This window comes from Urocitellus parryii, chromosome 10 (genome assembly GCF_045843805.1).
Source record: "Urocitellus parryii isolate mUroPar1 chromosome 10, mUroPar1.hap1, whole genome shotgun sequence".
Classification (NCBI taxonomy): Eukaryota; Metazoa; Chordata; class Mammalia; order Rodentia; family Sciuridae; genus Urocitellus; species Urocitellus parryii.
Window position 1 is genome coordinate 90,663,001 of NC_135540.1, and position 12,002 is coordinate 90,675,002.

Genomic DNA, 12,002 nt, shown 5'->3' on the forward strand with positions numbered 1-12,002 from the left:
AGAAAACAGAGAAGTCAAAAATGGCCCAAAGTTTCTGCCCAGTGACACTAGAACGGTGTGCTATAGACAGAAATAAAAATTTGAGTAATTGATTTGGAGAAAAGGGTCAAAGTAAGCTTGGTTTTGGATACAGATATATTTATGTGAAAGAATTACAGAAGAAATAATTTTTGGTTTGGGAAATGTTCAGTATTATAAAATATGTGCTACTTGTCAAAATAATTCCATTAGTAAGTAATGCTGTTTATATGTTAAAGCTGAAAGTGTTTAATACCTTGGGAATGTGCAAATCATAGTAACATTCCAGAACACTTTAGATTCCTGGGATCTGTTTTTCACTGTGAAATTTACACACACATACACACACATACACACACACACACACACACACACACACATGCACACGTACATATACATATATGATAAATTTTATCCTTCCCAATAAAAAAAGCCATAGAAAAACTTGATGTGATCTTGAAATAATGTCCCTTTTAAACATGTTATTTAATGAATATCCTAAAAGATCGGTGTAAATATACACTAATGCTATTTTACTGGAATCACAAGCATAAAGTTTTCTCAGTTACTGCCATGGAAAATAAAACCTAAATCTGACACTCCTTCTTATGGAAAACAATTAAAAGGTGGTTAGAAAATTTAAAAAAGAAATAAAGAAAAAAGCTGAAAGATGTTGGTGTGGCACGCACCTTCTGTATCATCGCGCATTTGCTCCACCAAATCTGTCAAATCCTCCCAAGAGTCTTTGCAAACGGCAAAAAGAAAGGAAAAGAAAGATAAAATGTCATGCAAGCCAAGAAAGAAAAGTGCTATTAAAATAAGATTTCCAAAAGGATAACTGAAAGGGAAGTTCTTAGTACTTTTTCTGTTTAGTTCAAAGATTAACAGTTGAAAAAGTCTGGGAATATAACCTACTAAGCAGAGATATCAACAAGGATTACTAAATATGTTTCAAAGATAAGATTAGTAATTTAAAAGTTTCTAACATAAAGAAAAATGCATATCCCATAAAACAGCAACAGAGATTTTTTTTCTACTGAAACCAAATTAAACACTTTGTATTCTAAGTATATTCAACATTAACATCATTCAACATTTATTTTGATCATCTCAGTGAAGCTGAATATTTTTTAGAACCAGGAAAAATCTCAAGATGCAAATGAGTGACTTTTCTTAAATTAACAACAAATAAAATAACACCTCCACACTGTCCTTTCCTAAAACACAAAAGGAAAGGATGCTGCTTTGAAGAAACCCAAAATAAAGCACTTAAAATTCAATAAAGCTAACTGTTTACTCAGCATACAGAGTTACTATGATCTGAGGCAGCACCCATAATCAAACACATTAATATTATTGCAAGAAATAAGTGAATATTCAGATTAAATTGGACAAGAACTACAAACAGCCTCAAGTAAATTTAGTCATGTTTTTTCACCAATTGAGCTTTGGCAAATTTGTGAAAATAGGTTGTGATTTCCAGAGGTTTTAAAAACAATTTTGGATTCATGGATCTATATATGTAAAGCACTTAGAAGTTATCTCACACAGAAAAAAATACAACAAATGTTGGCTACTATAAATTTATAGTAAATTGGTGCTGACATATATTATATTTAGACATTTTGCATAGGTGGTTTTCAGGTAAAATCCTCAGACAATATAATATGCTACAGATCTATATTATGTAGGATCACAGATCCATAAGAATGTACTTTTAACTATATACATCATTTGCTCTACAGACTTGCAAGTCAAAAGTATGTCACTTTACAAATCATTTTATTCTTTATTTTATTGAATTCAAAGCTATACTTGTCATCTAATCAAATAAAATCCTACTTACTAAAGCAAAATATAAAAAATATAAAGATCCTCTAAGATTTGTTAGAGAAAGATCTGGAAAGTGAATTTCTAGGTAGGTACCTAGAAATGTGTAGTGGGTACCAGAGATCTCTCTGACGTTTCCTTTGGCAAGTCCCATTCAGAGCACTTGCCTATCTCTATCAGACACATTTTCTGTTTTTTTTTTTTTTTAAAGTTTATAAAGTTTTGATTCTCAGGGTAATGAAATCAGTTGAGAACCTACCTCTCCTAGAAAGGTAAAGGGCTATCTTTTCCTTTTTTTTTGTACTAAGGATTGAACTCATGGGTACTCAACCACTGAGCCTCAGCCCCAGTCATATTTTGTATTTTATTTACAGACAGGGTCTCACTGAGTTGCTTCACTTTTTCTGAGGCTGGCTTTGAACTCATGATCTTCCTGTCTCAGTCTTCCCAGCCACTGGGATTACAGGCATGCACTATGGTGCTCACCTGTCTTTTCCTTTTAATGTTTTCTCTTTATTTTAGCATCTCAGGATGTTGTTGTAATAAAGAATAGATATCAGGAGCTAGGACATAGATAAGTTTTAGAGTGTATAACCATGGATTAAACCCAGGAGTGCTTAAACACTGAGCTATATCCCCAGTCTTTTTTATTTATTTATTTTTGTTGAAACAGGGTCTCACTAAGTTGCTTAGGGCCTTGTTAAGTTGCTGAGGCTGGCTTTGAATTTGTAACTTTCCTGCCTCAGCTGCCTGAGTTGCTGGGATTACAGGTGTGTGCCACCACACCTGGCTAGTAAAATATATTTTTAAAATTGTGCCTTTGGAATATATCCAAATTATTAAAACAATAATAGCAGCATCTAATATATTAGTCAAAGAAGTGCATGGCAAGATGAGCATGATGGTGCACACCTATAATCCCAGTGATTTTGGAGGTGGAGGCAGGAGGATCTCAAGAACAAGGTCAGCCTCTGCACTCAAAATGAAAATAAAAAGGTCTGGAAATGTAGCTCAGGGTAGAATGCTTGCTTAGCAGTATAACGCCCTGGTTATATCCCCAATGAAACACACACACACACACACACAGTGTATCAACATTATTTTGTATCATAATAATACGCATTAACAAATTACAGAGAAGAGGAATCTAAAGATCTAAAGCCCTACCACAGACAGGTCTGGATTAAAATTTTTCTAATAAATATTTTCTTTCTAGAAATAATTAATAATTCAGAGTTGCCCAAATCAGAATTGTGCCAGATGTATAAAAGAAATGTTAAAGCACATGGTTAAGGGGAATTTCTAAAGTTACTTTGCCTAAACAGCCTCAGAATCTCTGCTCAAAACACTGACTAGGCAAAGCAGCATCTCTGCAGTGTGTGTAGTGCCATGTGACTGGAATGAAACATTGCAGCCACCACTCCAAACACCTGGATTAAAATGGTGCACTTAACACAATTTAGTAATCTTTTTAAAAAAGTGTATATGAACAAAGACCTTTTTTTAGTCAAGAAATTCAGAGACAAGGCTGGAATTGTACAATGGCCCTGAATTAGGAAGCACAGTTTATTTAAGGCTTACTTATTTTCCTGGCTATTATTCTGTTTTAGATCTAAGAGGAACGAAACAGCAGACTAATTATACAGCTCTGGAAATATTTAATCAGGTCTGCTGTTAACTATTTGCTTTTAAGGTACATGGTAACTCAATTAATGACAGCAGTGTGGTCTGACAGAGAGGCCCTGGCTTTGATGTTGAGACAGGGCTGGGATGCAGGCACTGCTCTGTGGACAGTGGATGAGCTCTTGGTCACTGGCTCATCCTGTGGTGTTGGCAAAAGACAAGGCTGGGAAACATTCCTTGCCAACATGGCCATGTTCCCTATATAGTTGCTTCTTTTTTCCTTTGGATGAGGGATATGGCTTAAGTTCTCTCCTTCCAGAGAAGCACTTGAATGGGCTCAAAAAGTGATTCTCCCTTGTTTATGTATCCAGGGTTGTGCAATCTCTCATCTTGATATAGTCTTCCTTTAGCAGTATTACCATAAACAGCGAAGTTACAGTTAAAGTTTACAAGGCCTGGGAGTTAGCTTGTCTCCTAGAGGTTACAAGTCTTTGATTTAGAATGTGAATTTTTACAAATGTATCATAGTTTCTCAGGCAAATGCCTTGCTGAAGCTCCAAATACTGACAGATCACAAAAACTCCTTTAAGGGCTGTTGAAAAAATTAAACACTAATGAATTTTAAGAACTTAGCACATCATAGGTACTTAATGTCAACTTTAGGCTTATAAGAAACCATTTGTAATATGTATTATGTGGTGCTAAGGATTGAACCCAGTGCCTTACTCATGAGAGGCAAGCACTCAACCACTGAGCTACAAACCTAGCCCCAAACTGGATTCTTATAAGCATTTTGGCCATAGTAAAAGAAAATAAGTAAAAGGGATTAAAAAAAAACAAAACTAAGCTAAACATTAAACACAGGGAAAAACATGCCAAATTAAGTAAGCGAAATAAAAAATTTAACAGTTGAGGTGCCATTAAACAAATACTTTAATTAGCTTGGTAATATAATAGCAAAAATTAGCAAAGGAATTGTCATGCTAATTTTCATTAATGCTAAGAGGTCCTGTTCTAATAAATCAGTAATTTAGGTCAAGGTTTATCTTTTCCCCATAGTATACTAAAACCAAAAATATCAGCCAGGATTTACAAATGGTCTTAGAAAACATAAAACATTAAATTATCAACATTTGAACCATTTAATATTGATTACATATTTATGGTGAGCAAAAGATTTTATAGAAAGCAGCAGAAGACACTGACCTTGGGGAGATCTAAGTAACTATGACACCAAGTTAAAAAGGAATTAATAATGAAAGACATAAGTGAAGATAAAATAGATTAAGTCTAGCAGATAACATTGGAAGCCTAAGGAGGACAGGGTCTGATGGGGAGTGAGGGGCCAAGAAAAAAGGGCCCCATCAGTATACCCTTTGTCCTCTTGCCTGAATGGCTGCACTGGTAGAGACATCTCTGAGAGACTTAAGCTGGGAAGCTGCTGCCCTCAGGACTGGACACTGTACGAGTCCGAGGTGAAATGTAGTACATCCCATACATAGCCTAAGTTCTATAGTTCCAGGAAAGGGGAAGAAAATCCCAACAGCCCTTATCTCAGAAAGCAAACTAGAGATTTTAAAAAAGTATAAAATTTCTCATGGCACGAGTAATAGCAAAATGTATTTCCTGCTTAGAGCCCTATTGGTAGTCTTAAAAAAAAAAAAAAAGTAAAGTCTCCACAAGCTGAATCTACTGTCTTAAAAAAAAAAAACAACTCACAACTGTATCATTTGGAAGGTTTAGATTTTAATACGTATGGGAAAATGCAACCAATTGCAGCAGTGAAAGACAAAATCAACCAATCAATAAAATTGTAAAGGAGTAGCCAGTATGAGATTTCATAATACCATGCTATTAAACACGTTTTAAAATATTTCAAGCACCTTGGAAATGTTAACAAAAAACTTAAGTATTCCTATTTGATCTAGAACTTCCAGTTCTACAAATTAAAACTGGTAAAATGTTCAAGTTGTACATACTGCTATTTACCAAAACTATCCGTGATAAGAAAATTTAGAAACAATCCAAATGTCTGTAAGGCAATAGTCAAAGAAATTATGGCATGTTCAATCAACTGAAGTCATTAAATAAAATGGTAGAGATTTCTATTTACTGGTGTGGAAAGATACTATAAGAGAAAAAAAGGCAGGTCACAAGGCACAGAAATGATAAGATCTACATGCATAACATTGCATGAGTGCAAAATGTTGTATGTAGATATTTCATAGTAGTTAGCTGAAGGTGTTAGAATTTTATGTGAAATGCATTATTTTGTATTTTATATTTTTATATTCTATAACTTTTCAATACAAATATATAATTGCTATAACTAGCAAAATAAAGTTGTTTTTATTAAAATATATATACCAATACTAAAGACATTTTCTATAATAAAAATATCCCATTATTTTCAATACAATAACAAAGAAATTTTTATTTGAGAATATATAATTATATAAAAAGTAAACGATTACTCAAGAGGCCATTTAGGGACACATTTGTTTCACTGTTCCTCTACAAAAGTGTTTTTAAGATCTTTCTATTTGTTCTCTGGAAAAATTCAAATAACAAAAATTATAAAGGAACAAATTTTAGTATTTACTCCCCTGTACTCAAAAGCACTTCACAGCAGATTGGTGATGCCTCGAGGAGCCACATGAAAAATTCTTTACCTGCCAAGAAAGGCACCAGGAAAAAAACAAAATATAGAACCCTAACTGGAAAGCAGAGGATACCAGTGTACTCACAGTGCTTGCTCTCTTTCTAGCCAGTACTTGGTAACTAGGCTCAGGACTCTGGTTTTCATCTGATCTCCACCATTAATCTAATCTGGTACATTTGGAAAATTATTCATATTTCAATAATTGGTTTAGGACAAATGACTTCAGGGTCATTTGAAAAGATGACAACCCAAAGACAAGTTCATGTGAATTCCTTTAAGAAAGACAGAAGTTGTGCTGGGGTTGTAGCTCGGTGGTAGAACACTTGCCGAGCATGTATGAGGCACTGGGTTTGATTCTCAGCACTGCATATAAATAAGTAAAATAAAGTTCCATTGACAACTATATTTTATATATAAATATATATATATATACACACATACATACATACATACATACATATACATATATAAAAGAAAAGCAGAAGCTAAAGATTAAAGTAGACACTCTGTTCTAAGAAAGTTCCAGAAAAAGTTTACCATTAGAAAGCAAAGACTATAAGGTACTATGATTAAGGACACTGCACTAAAACAGACACCAGTGCAGGAGTATCAGTAGGGAAAAACTGAAAATAGGCCTGAAATGGGAAATTCCACACAGAACTTATGTACAGCACCTTAGTCTCAAAGACATCATGCACCTTCTCTGTGGGTTAGGTAGAGACTGGGTACAAGAACAAATCTAAGGGGCTGGAGTATTGGCTCACTGGTAGAGCACTTGCATGGCATGAGTGAGGCCTGGGGTTCTTTCCTCAGTACTGCATGTAAATAAATAAATAAAAGATCCATTGACAACTAACATATATATAAAGAACAAATCTAGTAGTATTTTTTCCACCCAGATTTTAGATTTTACAAAGTTCCAGAGGCTGGGTGGGTAAAACTTACCTTGAAAGGGTGACTAGCCAGGCTGTTCTCAAAGCACAGCAAAAAGAAAAGATGAACCTTGTCCAAAGAACTTTGCCCTCTAGGCTTCTGAGATTGTATTAAAGCTACAACCTTCTTGCTTTGAAAAGTTCACAGACTGTCTTGTGCATACATAATCACAATTTTGGGAACCTGACAATGTCAATCTGAGGGTATCTGTGTAAGTGGCAACAAATATTCCTAAACTAATCTCATAGGACTGATTATAAAAGTGGGGATACACAGCCAAAGCAAAGAGTAATAACACAATATTGTGACAAAGAGAATCCTGACAGTCTGGCATTGGTGGTGCACGTCTATGAGAAAGCAGAATTCTAAGTGTGAGCTCAGTTTCAGCAACTTAGCAAGACTCTGTTCCAAAATAAAAAATAAAAAAAGGACTGATGATGTAGCTCAGTGGTAAAGCATCCTGAATTAAATCCCTAGAATCCCACCTCTGAGAGAGAGAGAACGAAGGAGAGCACTCGAGAGGGAGAGATAAATTTTCTGAATACTTACAAAGGGAATAAATCCAATGCTATACTAGATACTGGGTCTAGATACACGGTGGACCCCTGTGCACTGCATGTAGCATTTTGATGGTTGCAAAAACAAAGCATGCCAATAAACAGGTCTGTGACCTGGAAAAACTCAAAATATTTAATGGAAATATATATAAAAAAAAAAACACAACACACTGGAAACTGAATCTGAAGCAGTAGCTCTGCTTTCAGGAGACTGTTTCTACTCATGGATGGGTGAAACTCTTGTCAAGGAAAGGTACTGGTATATGATATAAGCAAGACAGATGAATGAATGCACAATTTTAATTTTCATAAATTTTTGGAAAAAAAATCTTTTCCTGATCAGAATAACACAGCCTCTTGTAGAGTATTTAAAGACATAAAGATGGCCTTTAATTCCACCAATCAGAGATAATCACTTTTTACATTTTTTGGTACATTTCCTTTGACTTATGTTTAAGTGTATTTGCATTTAAAACAAGTGTGATCATAGTGTATATGTGGCTTGGGAGACAGTTTTCAAATTCTTATATTCTAAACATTACTGTATGCCATTAAATATTCTTTCACCATTTTTAGTGCTTGTTGTATGTTTTACAAATTAGTAAACAATTTTCCTCCTAAGTTATTTAAATGGCTTTCAAGGTTTTGCTACCCTAAGTTGGAATGTTTTGATACACACACACACACACACACACACACACACATATACACAAATTTTTTGCCTGTATTTCTGATATTTCCTTAGAATAAATGCCTGTTATAGTCACTGGGAATTAATTTCCTAAGGTCCCTGATTCATACTGATAAAGTGATTTTCAAAACGGCTGTTTCAACATACACTCTCTACTGTCAGAGCCCCATGTCTTCCTCCCATACTTCCACCAGCACTTAGTAGTATTTGTAGATATATTAAAAAGCAACAATAGCAAATTATTAATTATACTAAACGTCTATTTTCTAAAAATGAGAGTGAGTTCAGAACATGAGATAAATAATAAAAAAATAAAAAACCCCAAACAAAACAGAAACCATAAGTCAAATTGTATATAAAAAAGGGAAGGTATTCTAATAATCTTTTATTTTAAATGAATTACTTTCTGGGATTACAAGGAATAACTGAGTCTATCTGAAATCTGTTGGATATCTGCCACAAACAGTACACAGAAGCCTTCTGCAGGATGAAAAAGAAGTTTTGCCCCAACAAACTTCCTATATTATTTCATTTTTTTTTGGGGGGGGGGTGCTGGGGATTGAACCCAGGGCCTTGTGCATGCAACGCAAGCACTCTACCAACTGAGCTATATCCCCAGCCCTTCCTATATTATTTCAAATGAAGAATCATTCATTAAATCTAAATAACTGGAGAATAATTTCAAGTGACACAGATAGTACCTAGTGACTCAGGAAATGAAGGTGTCAGCTTTGTTAGAGATGGATTTGTGGATGAAGGGATTGGAGGTCCTTTCCCTTTCCCAAATTAACACTGGCATGAAGAATCTCAAGAGGGAATAGTATAACAAGAATGATCAAGGTTTTGGTGAAGTACAGAACCAATAGCCTGGTTGGAATAGGAAAGTATGTTGAAGAGAAGTTTGAAAACAGGGGATAAATAAAACTACCTGTAGAAAACCATGGGAATGCTTGGCTAAAGAGTAAGGATTTACACTACTGCTACTATGAACAGCTTTTTGGATCACTTTGTACTTTCATGTGAGAAACACTTTAAATTTAGCATACAGAAGTGCTGCCTGCCAGTCTGGTCAGTTTCAGAAGTGTACCATTTTTGCTGTTTGGCAGTATCTGTGGCACTATGTAAATATTTTTGTGCACTTTATAAAAACAAATGAAAAGAGAAAAAAAAAAGTGAATGAATAGAAAACTGGGGTCTTCAATTTAATTGACAGCAATTACTAAGAATGCCTCAAATGGAATTCTTTAGGTTCATCTGGATTCTCCCAGGACTTCAGCTGCACAATACTATGATATATTATGTAAAAACTGCTGGAAATGAGTCACCAGAGACCGGGAAGACTTCCCTTATTAATGCAGGTCTACTGAATTTCCGAGACATGAATACTATGGATGGATTGAGCCATTGGCTGCCCAATTTTGTACCACTTACTACATCATGCAAGGTCAGTTTTCTTATTTATAAAGTAAGATAATAACTGTACCTAAGCTTAAGGGGTGCTAAAGGGATTAAAGAAGATAATAAATCTGTAACACTCAGATCAAACAGTTCTTACACAAAGTAACTGCTTGGCAAGTGACATTATCTTCTCCTGCTAAACTACTGTCACCCTTCTTCTAGGAATATTCTATGTTCAATACAGAAGGCTGCTCAAATAGGTCTCTTGTATAAGAATGAAAAGTTCTTATATGGTCATGAGACTCATCTGGTAATTTTATGAAACTGGCATGGGAAGAGACATAGCTTTGGAGAAAGCTAAAAAACAGGTGTAGGAATCTGAATATGGCATGATTAGATCTTGGCAGTTATAGAAATGAAAATAAGACAAAAGAAGATGTTGTGAAATGGAGCACAAATACACCTCTTTTAGGCCCTAAAAATGGACAGCATTGTTTCTTGTTTACTCATAAAAGAAAACTATAAAAACAGATGCCTTAAAATGGTTTATATAATTTTATATATACACACCTGTATGTTTTTACAGGCTGTATAGTAAGGTTACTTAAAATTCAGTTAAGTGATACTTGTTATGCTATTAACATGTTTACTATGAAAATAGCTACAGCCTTGAATTTTCATCAACTTAAGGTTTCATTTAAGAACTTTTGAGCTTTACACATCCATAATTTTCTTGGCAGAAGAAAACACATGCTTATCATCAGAAGGATATGGGAACTATCACACATAAATAAATGAAAATAGTAAGTCTAATAAAAAATTTGCATGTCAGTCAATATTGAGTTGTCTTATTATTTTTCTATTAAATGAAGGGGAACTATTCTTATTAAATCTTATTTAAAAGAGCTTAAATTTAAAATATGTTTCAGTTCTTTACCATGATCTTGAACTCATAGAGAGGAAGGGCTCTTGACTTCTTATCCCCTTATCCATTTGTATCATGGGATATTCAATAAATATTTCTGACCAACTAACAGACCAAAATAAAATCTTTGCGTGTAATGCACTATCAGTACTAGATTCATGTTACATGTAAGCTTCTCTTTACACATAATCATACAAATGCTAGATTCTAAAAGGGCACCAGAATAAATACCAAGGGAAGTGAGTTATGCAATAATAGTACTGTGAATTCTGCTATCATATGCTCTTCTTCACAGTAACTCTAAAGACAAAGACCTCAGCAAAGTTTCTTTTCTTAACATGTCCACCCAATATATATATAATGTCTTCATAGTCTGTTTCGTATTATCTGTATTTAAGAAAAGTTTTCTAAGTAAAAGAGTAATTTAAAAGCTTATAGATGCCTTTGTACCAAATGGCATATTTTACTATATTAAACTGACCTTTTTTTTTTTTAAAAGAGAGAGAGAGAGAATTTTTAATATTTATTTTTTAGTTCTCGGCGGACACAACATCTTTGTTTGTATGTGGTACTGAGGATCGAACCCGGGCCGCACGCATGCCAGGCGAGCGCGCTACTGCCTGAGCCACATTCCCAGCCCCTTAAACTGACCATTTGAGTATCATATCTCTTGTCAGATTCTCTTTCCCTAAAAATGGTAATAGAGATGCACATATTTCTTGATACTTGAGTTTTATTTTTATCTAATTATTTTTCTTATTCATAGAGGCCCAAGAATGGGCAATACTAAAATTTGAGTCTAAGCCACTAATGTTCACCTTTAGTATGGTAAACAACCAGTTTGGACTACTCTTTTAAGATTAGATATAAAAACAGAAATGTAAATTAGATTATAATGTGCTTAAAAATGTGGTTTAAACTGTTGTGGCTTCAAATATTGCTTCAGAACTACTAATGGGAACTGCTGCTGCTTATAGGGCTCTTTACATTAGTGGTCTCACTGAATCGTAACATATGGAGTACTTACTATCACCAATTAAGAAAGGAGGGAAGCTCAGGTAAGGAGTGATTTAATAACCTGAGCAAGGTCACATGAGTATTGAGTAGTGGGATAAAGAAATGAATCCAGAAGGAAGACACAAATATCTACACTTTTTACCACTACCCTATATCATCTCTAAATTACTAACTACCATAGCTTAAAGCACCAAATCACCCCCATAATTGTAATAATCCCTTTATTGTTCTTAGTATATCCCTAATTTGAGAATACTATAGTTTTCTATAACTTAATTAATATTCACCCAATTATTTTTTTTCTTTTGCAATGCTAAAGATCAAACCCAGAGACTCATGCATTCTAAG

At 34.3% G+C, this 12,002-nt stretch overlaps 1 protein-coding gene across 10 annotated transcripts in view; it reads right to left on the reverse strand.

The window, feature by feature from the left end:
* Rufy3 (RUN and FYVE domain containing 3) overlaps positions 1–12,002 on the reverse strand; it is a 76,545-nt gene that overhangs the window by 39,869 nt on the left and 24,674 nt on the right. For 3 of the 10 annotated variants that reach the window (XM_077803193.1, XM_026402575.2, XM_077803194.1), the window contains exon 2: positions 708–761. The exons of the other annotated variants lie outside the window; for them this stretch is intronic. In XM_077803193.1, coding sequence (XP_077659319.1) covers positions 708–761 — 54 coding nt within the window. The remainder of the gene's footprint in view (positions 1–707; positions 762–12,002) is intronic. 10 annotated transcript variants of the gene reach the window in all.